This window comes from Anomaloglossus baeobatrachus, chromosome 7 (assembly GCF_048569485.1).
Source record: "Anomaloglossus baeobatrachus isolate aAnoBae1 chromosome 7, aAnoBae1.hap1, whole genome shotgun sequence".
Lineage (NCBI taxonomy): Eukaryota > Metazoa > Chordata > Amphibia > Anura > Aromobatidae > Anomaloglossus > Anomaloglossus baeobatrachus.
The window spans coordinates 285,079,252-285,097,088 of record NC_134359.1 but is presented as its reverse complement, the minus strand read 5'-3'; the positions used below and the strand labels follow the sequence as shown (position 1 = coordinate 285,097,088).

Below are 17,837 nucleotides of genomic sequence, written 5' to 3'. Positions count from 1 at the left end.
CATACAGGTATACTGTCACTTTGTCAGATCAAGAGGCAGGAGGAAGCTGATTGGCTTATAAAGCATACACCCCCTCGACTTTGATTGGTTCTTTGTGCCCAACCCCTAACGGGCTATCCGCCATTTTTAACCAGGGCAATGCCCTTTCGCTCCGTTTAACAAGTATTCAATATAATAATATGACCCTCACGTGTGTGCCAGTCCAGCATTATAATGGCGCCTTTTGTTTACCAAAACTAACTACAACTCTTTTGAGGGCATTTACCCTGAACACTAATGGTTGCCTGCTGATCGTGACTATTGCTTTCCGATTGGTCACTGATGTGTCAGTATCCGTTTGTGATTGGCTTGCCTGTTTTGGACGTGTTGACGTCACACGTTGGTTGGCGGCGGCCGCTGGTTGGCGTATTGCCGTGCTGGGCGCTGATTGGCTGGCTGTCAGCAGGTAATACACGGTTTACTGCGCGGCCCTGCCCCACAGTGAGTGAACTGTGCAGCCAGCCCCCTCAGCTGGATGATGTTTGGGTGCAGTAGGAGGCTGTGGTGCGCACTGTCCTTCCTGGGAGCTGCGGCTGGCTGCAGAGTGGGTATGTGGGCACAGAGGGCAGCACGTCCAGCCTGTGCTGATAATCTATGCAGTGTTATAATGGAGAGGTGCAGTTAGAATGGCCCCCACTGTGGTGTGAGTTGTATTCCAGGCCTGTCCACTTTATGCAGGGCCTTGTGGATGTAAACAAGGATCTGTCCATTCACTGACAGCAAGCAAAGGTATTGCAAATAGTGAGAGGATGAAAACTTTAGAAAGTTGCCGCATGACCATAATGAATAAAGGGGTAGAAAGTGATTGTACAAGGCTGGGATGTGACTGAGGCCTGAACAGCACCATAGTATATTGCAGGAGCGTAGAGACGACTGCCATAAATAAAGGTCCTCATATCCGTGTGGCAGAAACCTCCGAGCATTGTCAAAGGGCACCTATCAAGGGTGGTCCCGGATCACCGAATCCGCAACGTGATCATAATGTAACTATGTCCCCTTTAAGACAGTTACTAGCTCTGCTGTAACAGTAGAAGTAAAGTAATAACACCCAGGGGTTAAAAAAATGCTGCAATCATGCTCCCCGTATTTACTACGATACTGGCAATCTTATCCTATAGGCGCACATTTTTCTATGTCAGGTCAGAAATTTGGATACTTGTTCACGCGGTGTTTTTTTTTTGGGATGTGCACATTGCAGATTCAGATTGAGGGCAGCAAAACCACCAAAGGTAAAGAAACACGTGTGAAACAAACCAGAGTATGTTCCACCTTAGATTCCTCGCCGTACCCCCTTTTTACTCCGATGACAGCTTTACACCCCTTTGGCTTCTTAAGGTTGTCACCTGGAATGGCTTCCAATGTACCGGTCACCTCGTCGGGAGTTAATTTGTGGAATATCACCGACCTTCAGAAAGTGTTTGCAGCCATTACGTGTTGTGCACAATTGAGCTCTATTCCACAACTGTTCTAAGCCAGAATATGGCAAGAAAAACTCAACTAAGTAAAGAAAAAACAAAGTCTGTCATTACTGTAATATCAGTCAATTCAGAAAACTGCTAGAACCTTAACAGTATCCTCAAGAACAGTCATGAAAACTATGAAATTTTATCATGAAACTGGTTTTCTAATGACCTCTGCTGCAGAGGATAAGTTCATCAGCGTTACCAGCCTCAGAAAACACAAATTTGCAGTTTCTTGGGTAACAGCACTCATAAACCATGCATGGAGAGGTAGGTGGAATCATGTGTGTGTGTGTGTGTGTGTGTGTGTGAGTGAGTGGGTGGGGGTGGTTGAGACTCTGCAATGACAGCCAACCCATCCTGTTTATTCTTAGAGGCACCATCATGTGTGCTGAAAAAAGACAATAAGCAGAAGCACCTCCAGGCTATATCAGGGTGATGTGATTGAGGACAGGGTTGGAGGCTGTGCCTCATAACATGGCCTCCACAGTCACTAAACCTCCAAATTGGTTGGACGCAGAGTGAAGGAAAAGCAGCTGACAAATGCTCAGCACCTCTGGGAACCAGTTAAAGTCTGCAGGTTATGACCCAATGAAGCTGCTGGAGAGGGAACGCCTAGGGAGTGTATAGCTGTCATCAGAATAAAAGGGGGCAATTATAGGAATCTAAGGTGTAACACACATTCTAGTTTGTTTCCTTATTTGTTCCTTTGTGGTTTTGCTGCCTTCAGTCTGAATTTACAATGTGCAGATTCTAAGAACAAGAAAAACTACTCCTGTCTAAACTTTTGGCCAGTACTATGTACAGTTAGGTCCAGAAATATTTGGACAGTGACACAATTTTGGCGAGTTGGGCTCTGCATGCCACCACATTGGATTTGAAATGAAACCTCTACAACAGAATTCAAGTGCAGATTGTAACGTTTAATTTGAAGGTTTGAACAAAAATATCTGATAGAAATTGTAGGAATTGTCACATTTCTTTACAAACACTCCACATTTTAGGAGGTCAAAAGTAATTGGACAAATAAACCAAACCCAAACAAAATATTTTTATTTTCAATATTTTGTTGCGAATCCTTTGGAGGCAATCACTGCCTTAAGTCTGGAACCCATGGACATCACCAAACGCTGGGTTTCCTCCTTCTTAATGCTTTGCCAGGCCTTTACAGTCGCAGCCTTCAGGTCTTGCTTGTTTGTGGGTCTTTCCGTCTTAAGTCTGGATTTGAGCAAGTGAAATGCATGCTCAATTGGGTTAAGATCTGGTGATTGACTTGGCCATTGCAGAATGTTCCACTTTTTTGCACTCATGAACTCCTGGGTAGCTTTGGCTGTATGCTTGGGGTCATTGTCCATCTGTACTATGAAGCGCCGTCCGATCAACTTTGCGGCATTTGGCTGAATCTGGGCTGAAAGTATATCCCGGTACACTTCAGAATTCATCCGGCTACTCTTGTCTGCTGTTATGTCATCAATAAGCACAAGTGACCCAGTGCCATTGAAAGCCATGCATGCCCATGCCATCACGTTGCCTCCACCATGTTTTACAGAGGATGTGGTGTGCCTTGGATCATGTGCCGTTCCCTTTCTTCTCCAAACTTTTTTCTTCCCATCATTCTGGTACAGGTTGATCTTGGTCTCATCTGTACATAGAATACTTTTCCAGAACTGAGCTGGCTTCATGAGGTGTTTTTCAGCAAATGTAACTCTGGCCTGTCTATTTTTGGAATTGATGAATGGTTTGCATCTAGATGTGAACCCTTTGTATTTACTTTCATGGAGTCTTCTCTTTACTGGTGACTTAGAGACAGATACACCTACTTCACTGAGAGTGTTCTGGACTTCAGTTGATGTTGTGAACGGGTTCTTCTTCACCAAAGAAAGTATGCGGCGATCATCCACCACTGTTGTCATCCGTGGACGCCCAGGCCTTTTTGAGTTCCCAAGCTCACCAGTCAATTCCTTTTTTCTCAGAATGTACCCGACTGTTGATTTTGCTACTCCAAGCATGTCTGCTATCTCTCTGATGGATTTTTTCTTTTTTTTCAGCCTCGGGATGTTCTGCTTCACCTCAATTGAGAGTTCCTTAGACCGCATGTTGTCTGGTCACAGCAACAGCTTCCAAATGCAAAACCACACACCTGTAATCAACCCCAGACCTTTTAACTACTTCATTGATTACAGGTTAACGAGGGAGACGCCTTCAGAGTTAATTGCAGCCCTTAGAGTCCCTTGTCCAATTACTTTTGGTCCCTTGAAAAAGAGGAGGCTATGCATTACAGAGCTATGATTCCTAAACCCTTTCTCCGATTTGGATGTGAAAACTCTCATATTGCAGCTGGGAGTGTGCACTTTCAGCCCATATTATATATAGAATTGTATTTCTGAACATGTTTTTGTAAACAGCTAAAATAACAAAACTTGTGTCACTGTCCAAATATTTCTGGCCCTGACTGTATGTGCCTGTTTTTCCATGTCCAATATTTTTGGGTCGTAGCTGATGACTTTTGGCATCTTTACGCCAGTGCCAGACATTTCCACCAACTTTTACAAAAATGTGGGACGCTAAAGCAAGAAGGACCTAGCTGTGAGCAGCCAAATAATCGATTACAATTTCTACCACTATAGTGCTATAAATTAGGACCCAACTGTGCAGTAATTTCCACTTGTTGGTGGATTTGGTGCATTTTACGCCAGCATACATAATGGCAGACGTCATGAATCGGGGGTAAGGGATAGTATCCCTCTGTTAATGATAAACCCGAGTGAAGGTGATGAGAGGTTATTCAGCAGTCCTATGTAAAATCGGAGCAGTGTGGTAATAGTAGATAATATCCTAACATTCATTTACTACTATGGGACCTGATAGATGCCGGTTTACTGGACAGCCAAACAACATGTAAAACAAATAGAGAAAAAAAAGACTAAAATAATATATATATATATATATATATATATATATATATATATATATATAATTTATTTATATATTTAATATATTAAATATTAATTATATACATTTATTATAATAATACAAATATATATATATATATATATATATATATTTGTATTATTATAATAAATGTATATAAATAATATTTAATATATTAAATATAAATATATATATATATATATATATATATATATATATTTATATTTAATATATTATTAAATATTTATATAAATGTATTATAATACAAATATATATATGTATATATATATTATAATGTATATAAATAATATTTAATAATATATTAAATATAAATATATATATATATACATGTGTGTGTATGTATTTTTATATATATATATATAAATATATATATATATATAACTTTGCCAATGCATTTTATCTATTTTTGGTTCTTCTGATACTCTGAATTTACTCTTTGTATAGCATTTCTATGCTGGTAAATTAGTGGCGGATTATCAGATATACTGGATTATTATGTGCCCGATTAAAAGATTGTCACTACACGTGAGAATTCTAGTTAATGGTAAATGGTAACCTCGGCTCTGCTACATCTGCACATTTGTCCCTGTGTGTTTGGGCCAGGAATGAAGCTGAGCTGTCATCATGACACGGCATTTTCTGGTACAAACAGCCAAACCCCAGTCACCCTATAAACATCCCAGGTTTACAACTGTTTCAGTTTGGCAAAATTGTCAAGATCTCTGCTTGCTGCAAGGAAATAAGAATATTATTGTTTACATTCCAAGGCAAAAAAAAAATCTGCCATCACCGAATACTTCTCATAGGTGAGGTTTTGTTACAATTGATTCCTGTCTAGCCACCTAAACTGACAGGGCTCCAGCTGTTACATTGTACCTGCACTGATACATTGTAACTTTCTATGAGGATAGGGGAATTGTCCATTTTCTTGTGTCGCCATATATGTGCCCATTTTCCTGTGTCTCCATATATGTGCCCATTTTCCTGTGTCTCCATATATGTGCCCATTTTCCTGTGTCTCCATATATGTGCCCATTTTCCTGTGTCTCCATATATGTGCCCATTTTCCTGTGTCTCCATATATGTTCCCATTTTCCTGCGTCGCTGTATATGTGCCCATTTTCCTGCGTTGCTGTATATGTGCCAATTTTTCTGTCCATATATGTTCCCATTTTCCTGTGTCTCCATATATGTGATCATTTTCCTGTGTCACCTTATATGTGCCCATTTCCTGTGTCGCCATATATGTGCCCATTTCCTGTGTCGCCATATATGTGCCCATTTTCCCATGTCGCCACATATGTGCCCTTTTCTTGTGTCGCCATATATGTGCCCATTTTCCCATGTCGCCACATATGTGCCCTTTTCCCATGTCGCCATATATGTGCCCATTTTCCCATGTCGCCATATATGTGCCCATTTTCCCATGTCGCCACATATCTGACCATTTCCTGTGTCGTCACATATGTGCCCATTTTCCTGTGGCTCCCTTTATGTGCCCATTTTCCTGTGTTGCCTTATATGTGTGCCCATTTTCCTATCTCTCCACATATGTGCCAATTTTCCTGTGTCGCCTATATGTTCCCATTTTCCTCTGTTACCGTATATGTGCCCCTTTTCCTCTGTTACCGTATATGTGCCCATTTTGCTCTGTCTCCATATATGTCCCCATTTTCCAGTCTTGCCGTACATGTGCCCATTTTCCCGTGTCGCCGTTATGTGCCCATTTCCTGTGTCACCATATATGTGCCCATTTTCCCATGTCACTACATATGTGCCCATTTCCTGTGTTGCCATATATGTGCCCATTTTCCCATGTCACTACATATGTGCCCATTTCCTGTGTCGCCATATATTTGCCTATTTTCCTGTCGCCATATATCTGCCCATTTCCTGTGTCACCATATATGTGTCCATTTTCCTGTCACCATATATGTGCCGATTTCCTGTGTCGCCATATATGTGCCCATTTCCTGTGTCGCCACATATGTGGCAATTTCCTGTGTCACCATATATGTGCCTATTTTCCTGTCGCCATATATGTGCCTATTTTCCTGTCGCCATATATGTGCCCATTTTCCTCTGTCGCCGTACATGTGCCCATTTCCTGTGTCGCCATATATGTACCCATTTTCCTCTGTCGCCGTACATGTGCCCATTTCCTGTGTCGCCATATATGTGCCCATTTTCCTCTGTCGCCGTACATGTGCCCATTTCCTGTGTCGCCATATATGTGCCCATTTTCCTCTGTCGCCGTACATGTGCCCATTTCCTGTGTCGCCATATATGTACCCATTTTCCTCTGTCGCCGTACATGTGCCCATTTCCTGTGTCGCCATATATGTGCCCATTTTGCCATGTCGCCACATATGTGCCCATTTCCTGTGTCGCCATATATGTGCCCATTTTGCCATGTCGCCACATATGTGCCCATTTCCTGTGTCGCCATATACAGCTCTGGCAAAAATTAAGAGACCACTTCCAAATTGTCAGTTTTTCTCGTTATATTTTAGAGTAAAATGTAAATTGTTCTTTTATTCTATAAACTACTGACAACGTCTGCGAATTTCCAAGAAATACATTTTGTATTTATTTTCTGAAAATGAGAAATGATCAATATAACAGAACAATGTAACAGAACAATACACAGTGATTTCACACCTCAAATAATGCAAAGTAAACAAGTTCATGATCATTTAGAAATAACAATACTAATAATGTTTTACCTCAGGAAGATTCAGAAATCAATATTTTGTGGAATAACAATGATATTTAATCCAGCTTTCCTGCGTCTTGGCTGCTTTCCACCCGTCTGTCACACTGCTTTTGGGTGACCGTATACCACTCCTGGTGCAAAAATATAAGCAGTTCTTAGTTTGATGGCTTGTGACTATCCATCTTCCTCTTGATTACATTCCAGAGGTTTTCAATGGGGTTCAGGTCTAGAGATTGGGCTTGCCATGACAGGGTTTTCATGTGGTGGTCCTTCATCCTCAGATTGATTGACCTAGCTGTGTGGCATGACGCATTGTCCTGCTGGAAAAACCAGTCCTCAGCTGGGGAACATTGCCTGAGCAGAAGGAAGCAACTGTTTTTCCAGGATAACCTTGTATGCGGCTTGATTATACGTCCTTCGCAAAGATTAACCTGTCCAATTCCTTCCGATATGTTTTACTATGATGAAAGTTTTTTCATGTGTTAGTTACCTTTTAGCTATTAAGATTTAGTAGATTTATTGTCCGGAGCCCTGAATCTCTAGATATACCTGTGCTGTAGTTGATGCCGATGTCTATGGTACTTGTTCCAACAGCACCGTCACATCCGATCTGCGCAGAGGGGGGTCACACATGGGGTTCTCCGGATTATTCCATTAATTCTTTGACTATTTCTGCTGAATTAGGATTATAAGCTCGTCCTCTTTCTCTCTTCGCCATCCAGGCTTTGCTCAGTTAGGGACCAGCTTCATTAGAAAAGCACAAGAGTCTGATTTCCGAAAGACTAAACTGGTTGATCAGCGCATCATGCAGATTGAGCTACTTCCGGCCCTCACCGACAACTACATGTACCTCCTAATTGACAAGGACACAAAGGAGGCCGCCATTGTGGACCCCGTGCAGCCACAGAAGGTAAATAATATGGCAAGAATTTAAGACAGGGGTCCCTCATATACAGACCATGGCCGTCACCATTATTGAGATCAGTAAAGAAGGAAGTAGCTAACTTCTCCTCCTTTCTTGGATTTCATTGGAAATCGACATGTTAGATATAATTGTGCATCAGATTTTTAAAAACCGATGTTGCAGCTTTTTTGTTATACAAATCTTATGAATTTGTCCATAGATTACAATGGTTCCCGATTATGGGGGCGCCCCTATGCACAGGAAAAACTGCACTGCGGACAGCAGAGACTCTTCAAATAAACCGTCGGGGATGCACATGAGATTACACCAATTCTGGCCTTTTTTTTCATTTGTATCTGTATTTTTAACCAGTTTTCCCATCTGCAAGCTCTGTGTCTAATTTACAGTTGTCTCTGAGCTGGTGGATGGAGACTAGCTGCTATGATGATGTCTACTTTACACAGACATGAGGGACTCTTAATCTACTATCTCTATGTAACAAATGGTCTGAATTTTCAGCAGCAGCATGAAGGACTTTATACAGCGGTGTAGCTGTGGGTCCAGTTCTGGGGTGAGATAAAACACTTACTAAAAAGCAACAAAACAGGTCCGTGTGTCCCCCTGTTTTTTCTTCTCACATAACCAAACATTTCAATCTCCTAAGAAAATAAATCAGAATGGTGATTGGCGCAGTTTTCCAAATAATTGCACTTGCTCTTTTTGCTGATCGGCGTGATTCTGGCCTCATCGCAGGTTTGCCCTCTAAGTTAACCTAGATATTTTGTTTGTTTTTTAGGTCGTTGATGCAGTGAAGAAACATGGAGTTAACCTTACATCGGTCCTCACCACGCACCATCACTGGTAGAGTTACTCAGTGTACTGGTTTGGTTAATTTAGCACAGGGGTGTATCTTTAAGGTGTGCGTGCCCCAGAGGCTAGACATAGAAGAATTAGGGAAATTGTTGTCACAAGCAGTACACAACTGGTATTTTCCAGAAATTCATGCAGCTCCTTTAATGTTGCAGTAGATCTCTTGACCTTACATCGGTCCTCACAATCACTGGTAGTGTTACTCGTGTACTGGTTTGGTTAATTTAGCACAGGGGTGTATCTTTAAGGTGTGCCTACTCCACAGGCTAGACATAGAAGAATACAGGAAATTGTTGTCACAAGCAGTACACAACTGGTATTTTCCAGAAATTCATGCAGATCCTTTAATGTTGCTGTAGATCTCTTGACCTTTCATTGGTTGTCTCAAAACATCATCACTGGTAGAGTGTTACTCAGTGTACTGGTTTGGTTAATTCAGCACAGGGGTGTATCATTAAAGTGTGCATACCCCACAGGCTAGATATAGTAAAATACAGGAAATTGTCACAAGTAGTACACAACTGGTATTTTCCAGAAATTCATGCAGCTCCTTTAATGTTGCTGTAGATCTCTTTACCTTACATCAGTCCTCACCACGCACCATCTGGTTTGGTTAATTCAGCACAGGGGTGTATCTTTAAGGGTTTAAGGGGTGTGTACCCCAGAGGACAGACATAAGAAGAATATGGGAAATGTTAATCACAAGCAGTACACAACTGGTACTTGCCAGAAATTCATGCAGCTCCTTTAATGTTGCAGTAGATCTCTTGACCTTACATCGGTCCTCACAATCACTGGTAGTGTTACTCGTGTACTGGTTTGGTTAATTTAGCACAGGGGTGTATCTTTAAGGTGTGCCTACTCCACAGGCTAGACATAGAAGAATACAGGAAATTGTTGTCACAAGCAGTACACAACTGGTATTTTCCAGAAATTCATGCAGCTCCTTTAATGTTCCTGTAGATCTCTTGACCTTTCATTGGTTGTCACAAAACATCATCACTGGTAGAGTGTTACTCAGTGTACTGGTTTGGTTAATTCAGCACAGGGGTGTATCATTAAAGTGTGCATACCCCACAGGCTAGATATAGTAAAATACAGGAAATTGTCACAAGTAGTACACAACTGGTATTTTCCAGAAATTCATGCAGCTCCTTTAATGTTGCTGTAGATCTCTTTACCTTACATCAGTCCTCACCACGCACCATCTGGTTTGGTTAATTCAGCACAGGGGTGTATCTTTAAGGGTTTAAGGGGTGTGTACCCCAGAGGACAGACATAAGAAGAATATGGGAAATGTTAATCACAAGCAGTACACAACTGGTACTTGCCAGAAATTCATGCAGCTCCTTTAATGTTACTGTAGATCTTTTGATCTTACATTGGTCCTCACCAGACACTATCACTGGTGTAGAGTGTTACTCAGTGTACTGGCTTGGTTAATTTAGCACAGGGGTGTATTTTTAAGGGGTGCGTACCCCACAAACTAGACATAGAGGAATACTGGATATTTTTGTCACATGCAGTACACAACTGGTACTTACAAGAAATTCATGCCGCGATATCAGGCTAGACATAGAAGAATGCGGGAAAATGTTGTCACATGACATACACAAACTATACTTGCTAAAAATACATGCAGCTCCTTTATTGTTGCTGTAGACTTCTTGGCAGCTTCCCAGACCAATTTTCTTCTTTTCATCAATATTTGAGGGACGTCCAGTTCTAGTTGATGTCACTATTGTGCCAAATTTAAGCCACTTCTTAATGATATTTTCACAGTCCTACTTGGTAAATCTAATGTTTTGGAAGTTATTTTGTACCCTTCTCCCGACTGATAACTTTAAAAAACAAGATCCCTTTGCTGTGTTCTCAGCTGTTTACGGATCATGGCTTCTGCCACTAACAAAATGTCAGGAAAATCTTCCTAGAAGAGAGAAACTTTATATGAGGTTAGATAGAATCACCGTAAATGACGGTGGTCGTGCACTGAGTACTATGTAACATGATTGTAAATGTGATCGACTGATTCTCAACACAACCACATCCCCAATTATAAGAGGGTGCTCACACTTCTGCAACCTCATTATTTTCCCTCTCAAAATGATTTCAGTTTTTTTTATTAATCGATTTGTACTGCTTATGGGTAACATAAAGGGAGAAAAAGTTCGGAAATGATTCTTCTTGGTAGGATATTTTTACATGACAAAAGCCTGATGTTTTACCATGGGTGTGAAGACTTTCAAAGAATATATAGGGTCCATTTAATATACAGTAATAGTGCCAGCAGGTTATAATACACATTTGTCATATATATTATGTCCACAGGGACCATGCCGGAGGTAATGAGAAACTCGTCAAGATGGTTTCTGGGTTGAAAGTCTATGGAGGAGACAGCAGGGTTGGAGCGTTGACCCAGAGGGTGTCACATCTCACGACGTTCCAGGTGAGGTTCTTTGTGCGCAACTTCTCTATACTCTGTCTTGTACTCTTTTCTTTGTAATTAGTCCTTCTTGTGTTTCGTCAGGTGGGGTCCCTTAATGTAAAGTGTCTTTACACCCCGTGTCACACTTCTGGTCATATCTGCTACTACGTGACGAAGCCCAACAGCTCCGAGCCTCCGGCTGTATTTACAGGTGAGCTGCTCCATGCAGGCATTTAGGAAGAAGGCAAAGATGGGACAGACACACGGACTATACTATACATAGGTCCTCTGACCACGTCTCTGACTTTTCTAGAATAAGCAGCAGAGTTGTCACCTTTACGTCACTCTTCTCCTAGGGGACACCCTCTTCGTGGCCGGTTGTGGGAAATTCTTTGAAGGGACGGCAGAGGAAATGTACCAGGCTCTGATCGAGATATTGGGGCGCCTTCCTCCAGAAACAGTAACGACTCATTTTATGTTATTCTTCTAGAACTAGTCAAATTATCTTTCATGATGAATAATTTATATTCTCTCCCCTCTTGTAGAGAGTCTACTGCGGGCACGAATATACAATAAACAACCTGAAATTTGCTCGTCATGTGGAGCCCAACAATGAGTGCATCAAACAGAAGCTCGCCTGGGCCAAAGTAAGGAGGACCTGTGAAGCATCATATTCTCCACATGTGTAGTAAACTTAGTGCCCCGTCCATTCATACAAACCCTGTATAATCATGATCTCATTCTCATGCAGACCAAGACCTGCTCCCACTAGCTATAGAGTGACCGAGACCCACCCCTGCTAGCTGTAGAGCAATCAAGACCCACCCCCGCTAGTTGTAGACAACCAAGACCATCCCCTCTAGTTGTAGAGCGACCAAGACTCGCACCCGCTTGCTGTAGAGTGACCAAGACCCGTCCCCACTAGCTGTAGAGCAACCAAGACCTGCCTCTTCTAGCTATAGAGAGACCAAGACCTGCCTCGCTAGTTATAGGGACCCAAGACTCACTCCCCACTAGCTGTAGAGCGACAGAGACCCACCCCCGCTAGCTGTAGAGCAACCAAGACCTGACTCTTCTATCTGTAGAATGACTGAGACCCGCCCTCACTAGCTGTAGAGCGACTGAGACCAACCCCCGCTAGCTGTAGAGCAACTAGGATCTGCCTCTTCTAGCTGTAGAGAGACCAAGATCCGACCCTGCTAGTTGTAGAGTGACAGAGACTCGCTCCCCTCTAGCTGTAGAGCAACCAACACCTGCTTCTTCAAATTGTAGCGTGAACGAAAGCTGCCCCCCACTAGCTGTAGAGCGACCGAGACCCACCCCTGCTAGCTGTAGAGCAACTAAGACCTGCCTCTTCTAGCTGTAGAGTGACTAAGACCTGCCCCCGCTAGTTGAGTGACTGATACTCGCTCCCCACTAGCTGTAGAGCAACCGAGACCCACCCCCACTAGCTGTAGAGCAACCAAGACCTGCCTCTTCTAGCTGTAAAGTGACCATGACCCGCCCCCCCCACTAGCCGTAGAGCGACCGGGATCCGCCCTCGCTAGCCATAGAGCGACAGAGACCCGCCCCCGCTTGCTGTAGAAGAACCAAGACCCACCACCGCTTGGTGTAATCAATATCTATATGTCTGATGCTAGAAATAGGTTACACAGAAAGTTAGAAGGAAGGCCAGACACCTCCTGTGGTCACATAGTGACTTCGTCAAAATAATCCTCAAAAATCTAAACCTGCTGGAATGTCATGTACGACACTGAGGTAGAGAAAAGTGAGGCGTGGACTCTGCAGAGTGTCTCCGCTCCATCACTGCTTTCACCTTACCAAGGTAACCTAACACAGACTGGCTACTAGAGACTCATCGCCTGACAACTCTGTATACAGAAAACAAGCAAAAAAGCACTGGTTGAGAAGCAATGTGTCCCTAGTGACCAAACTGTCAGGTTTTACTGAAAGCTTTATTGATACTGTATTTCCTGGAGAGTCTGAGCTCAGCAATAGTTACTCCCTATATTAATGCATTTTGAAAATGGCCGCCAGATCTAGCAGTAGGTAGTCGCACTAGGATTAGTTGTCAGAATGTCTACAACTTCGCTGTAAGAACAAGCTCTGGGTTGCTTTAACCTTGCAGGAGACGTACAGTAATGGAGAACCCACCATCCCATCCACCCTGTCTGAAGAGTTCACATTTAACCCTTTCATGAGAGTCAGGTAGGTGAAAATGTCTTATTTAAAGGGATACTCCATACAGAACTGAAACATTGTTATAGATAGGGCAGAGACTGGGGGGGTGGAGCACAACACAGGGTTCTTTTTTGGAGACCTTGTATTCTACTGGACCCCTAGATATACAGAAATATGTTTATGTGCAGTCAACACTAGAGGGAGCTCACTTCATACTTTGCAGACAGTGGACTCAATAAGGTTCCTCTAGTGGTGCATGTAAGAAGCAAGAGTTTTACAATTTCACTGTTGACTGTATGTAGGGGATTTGTAGCTCTGTATCAGGAAAGCAAAGTTCTGATTGCAGATATATGGTGTTATTGATGTGATTGCAAATCTATAATAAATCTCACAACTAACCAAGAACTTGTAATCTAACAAGTTACCTTTACATGACCCTATGCAGCTGACCTTCTCCTTGGGAAACAGGTAATAAAAGAGAATTCTAATGGCTAGCAGATGTGAGGCAAATCTTAGCTTTAATCCGGAGAAGAGCAGATTTACAGCAGTTGGCAATAAACGCCTCAGCTAAAAAGAAAACATAAAATTATGAAGTGAGGTTTTACAAGCTGTGTCGATATAATAGATAAGAAAGTAATATTTTCAAAAACGTGATGAAATGACTATCCTAAAGCATACTTTTGTGTCACTATGCGATTTCCAGGGTTCCGCCAAATGGATATCGGCCATATAAATGAAAATATCTATGCCATGTTTTCTATCTATGAACAGATAAAATCATGATAAGAAAGATGATGATAATATCTTCGGCCTGGGGTGAAGATATCGTAGAAGTTGGGAAGCTCATAATTTTTAAGACTAGGCCAGAGTTCCACTTGCGTATGACTCGCGCAAGTCTTGCATCGCATCACCCGGCGTGGCCACATACACACTCCTGACAGTAGCGGGTCGGCTGCATGTAGATCTGTGCAGTTGAGACTCTCATGTCCGGAGAGCGCCAGGCTGTGCCGAGTGATGCAATGCGAAACTTGTGCGTGTCATAAGCAAATGGAACTCCGGCCTAAGACATATCCTATAGTTCTCTTTAGTCCAGCCCTGATATGAGTCATCATATGGGTTGTATATGGGTGTAACTTGTGTTAATAAAAAGCCAATGCCACTTGTGATACTCATTCAGTCTGGAAGATACACTTCTGTGTAGGGTTGTCACATATTTCTACCGGAACTTTTCCTCCAAAAATAGAACTGTGTCACCCCTGTGATCACAGGTCAAGTACTTTTCCGTTGTTTATCCTTTTTATTTTATATAATTGTATGTGCTGTATTGTTTTGTTCCCCTTTTATAACATCTTTTGAATATTTTTTATAAACACTGCCTACTTTTGCATTAAATATATAAAATGTAATAGCTTTATTCCTCTTGCTCTATAAATCGCATCTCCAAAGTCATGCACTACCTGTAATGGTTGTCCAATCGGCCTGTATGAACGATTGGTGGTGAAAGCTAGTAGTTTTCTTGGAATATTGCGGAGCTTGGCAGTGAATGTACCGAGGTGTATATATTCCATGCGTTGGAATTGGTTGTATATATACTATACCCTCAAAGTGAGCTCACCAGCAAGCGACCTAGTAGTGGAAACAGCCGCAACCTTTTCCAACAATCGTCGGTCAATTACGTAATTGTCCCGATGGTAGGGGGCAGCACAGGGCTGATCTTGACAAATTGGTGGCAGCGGTGGGATATCTGCATGATCCCCCGGGGCTGCCTGTGACAAATTGGTGGCAGCAGAAGGATATGTGTGTGATCTCTCGCACTCTCCGTGATCTATGGACATTTCTGTGTACCCTTAGCCTGCCTTGCCCAGTAAGGCATTGGTGTAATATTGCTAAACCCTGGCGCCAAAACTTGTGTATGAGCTCCAAGCATTTTCCGTGCAAGTGGTTGAGGATGAGGAGAACCCTATAAAAAGGTTGTAGTCCTGTTTTCCGCTAAACACTGGTTTCTTGATTGGATTTTCTTTTTGCCCCCTACAGGGAGAAGTCAGTACAGCAGCATGCAGGGGAAGACAACCCTATCTCTACAATGGGCGCCATCCGCAAAGAGAAAGACAGTTTCAAGGTGCCAAAAGACTGAATCCATCTCCGCAGCTCAAACTTCCAGATTGTTTTTGTTTTTTTTCGTTTATCTTTCACGGGTCGGAGAACCATTTACTTCACCTTGTCCTGTCCTGTCCCACCGTCTCCCATAATTTTTGCTTTCTCCAAAAATGAACTTTCTTCATGTAACAAATAACGCAAATGTACAAAAGGATCTAATTGAGCATGCAGAATCCGGTGAGAAATATGAGCCTGTTCACACTGGCGTCACAATAGGCGCTGTATTCAAACTGGGGTATTTTGTGGCACCACAGGTGTCTTACTGCCCGTGTGAACAGGCGGTATAAAAATTGACAAGATGTATTTTTAATTTAGGTCATGAGATGCAATTGCTGCATCAGATATTCTTAAGTTGTCCCGGGTTTTTAGAAAGGCAGCACCAGGTGGCATTGCCAAGGCTAAACCCCACAATAATACCAGGCTGGTAGGTGAAATTACCCCAAAATCCCAAAAGGGGGGATACAAGGAAGAAAAGCTATATGTTCAGCTCGCCCTTCTGATAGGTTAAGACAGATTATCTGATACCAGTTTCCTTACAGGGGTTGTCCCATAATCAGTATTTATTTTCAGGATAGGAGGTGCATTTTTTTTTTTTTTGGATTATAAGACGCACTTTTCCTCCCAAAAATTTGGGAGGAAAATGAGAGGTGCATCTTATAATCCGAATGTAGCTTACTGGGAGGTGGTGGAGAGGGGTCACAGGAGACAGGGGTAATGGTGATGGTTGCGGGCGCTGTGATGGTTGCGGGCGCTGTGATGGCTGCGGGCGCTGTGATGGCTGCGGGCGCTGTGATGGCTGCGGGCGCGGTGATGGCTGCGGGCGCGGTGATGGCTGCGGGCGCTTTGATGGCTGTGGGGGGTGTGATGGCTGCGGAGGGTGTGATGGCTGCGGGGGGTGTGATGGCTGCGGGGGGTGTGATGGCTGCGGGCGCTGTGATGGCTGCGGGCGCTATGATGGCTGCGGGCGCTGTGATGGCTGCTGACGCTGTGATGGCTGCTGACGCTGTGATGGTTGCTGGTGCTGTGATGGCTGTGGGCGCCGTGATGGCACTGGCGGGCGCTGTGATGGCTGCGGGCGCTGTGATGGCTGCGGACGCTGTGAATGCTGCTGACGCTGTGATGGCTGCAGGCACTCTGATGGCTGCAGGGGGTGAGGCAGGGGTCATCCTGAAGATGTCGACGGTGCAGGTGCAGATGGAGCTCTCGGCTCAAGCTCTCATCTGTGCATGCGCTACCTCCAGCCCATTGATCTCCCAGCAGCGGACTTATGAAAAATGGTGCCCGGGGGTGGCGCGTATGCATATGAGATTTTGGCTCAATCTAGCTCAATCTGCGCATGCGCCAACTGCGGGCACCATATCTTTGAAGCCCGCACAGCTGACAGTTTTTGAATGTTGCCTGCTTTACTCACAACGCCCGCAGCGAGCATCTGGAACACCCGCCGCATCGCCCTACTCCATCACTGCCCCTGTCTCCTGTGACCCCGCTCCACCACCGCTGCCGCTCCCCCACCAGAAAGACGCCACCAGATTCTAACACAGACCCCATTTTTTTTTCTCTCTAAATTTGTGGGGCGTCTTATAATCTGGTGAGTGTTATAAAATATATAATGGCTTGGGGTCTGACCACTGGAACCCTCCTAAGTACGGGGGTCCCAAAATGCCCTGTGTGTATGGAGCGATAGTGAGCATGTGATAACTTATTGATCGTGGGACCTGCAGTGATCGGCAGACGGGGCACTTTTATCCCCAGTAGGGCGGCAGTGCACATGCTCGACCGCCGTTCCATTCATCTGTTTTTTTCGGGTAGCCCCTTTGAGAATGAATGGAGTGCTGGTCAGGCATTCACCTTACCAACCCATCCACAATAAAGAATACCCGGTGCAGGCCCTTCTTGTCAGACCCCCACCAATCAGTAAGTTATCACCTATCCTGTAGACCCCTTTCAGGTATTTGTCCCTTTTTCTCCGAAGGATCTTCTCCTCATTACACATTGATAACGGTAATGATACCAGTAATTTATCCCGGGAATCTAGCAGGTGTCTAGTTTCGCAGCAGCGCCCCCGCTGGGGAAGAAAGGTATTACAAGATCATTGAAAACCATTTCCTGCCCATGTAGTAGGTGCAAATGTTG

General features: G+C 43.5%; 2 protein-coding genes across 3 annotated transcripts in view; one reads left to right on the top strand and one right to left on the bottom strand.

Moving 5' to 3' along the window:
* LOC142245540 (hydroxyacylglutathione hydrolase-like protein) overlaps positions 1-49 on the bottom strand; it is a 20,183-nt gene extending 20,134 nt beyond the window's left edge. Inside the window, exon 1 of the mRNA XM_075318320.1 lies at positions 1-49. This exon is cut by the window's left edge and continues 94 nt beyond it. Within this exon, the coding sequence (XP_075174435.1) occupies positions 1-3 (3 nt within the window). The 5' untranslated portion in view covers positions 4-49.
* Positions 50-490: 441 nt separating this feature from the next.
* LOC142245538 (hydroxyacylglutathione hydrolase, mitochondrial-like) overlaps positions 491-17,837 on the top strand; it is a 28,529-nt gene continuing 11,182 nt past the window's right edge. The window contains exons 1-9 of one of the 2 annotated variants that reach the window (XM_075318319.1): positions 491-587; positions 7,890-8,077; positions 8,868-8,932; positions 11,270-11,387; positions 11,469-11,577; positions 11,723-11,826; positions 11,912-12,013; positions 13,495-13,574; positions 15,582-15,666. In XM_075318319.1, the coding sequence (XP_075174434.1) occupies positions 515-587; positions 7,890-8,077; positions 8,868-8,932; positions 11,270-11,387; positions 11,469-11,577; positions 11,723-11,826; positions 11,912-12,013; positions 13,495-13,574; positions 15,582-15,666 (924 nt within the window). In that variant the 5' untranslated portion in view covers positions 491-514. The remainder of the gene's footprint in view (positions 588-7,889; positions 8,078-8,867; positions 8,933-11,269; positions 11,388-11,468; positions 11,578-11,722; positions 11,827-11,911; positions 12,014-13,494; positions 13,575-15,581; positions 15,667-17,837) is intronic. The other variant, XM_075318317.1, reaches the window with a different exon arrangement.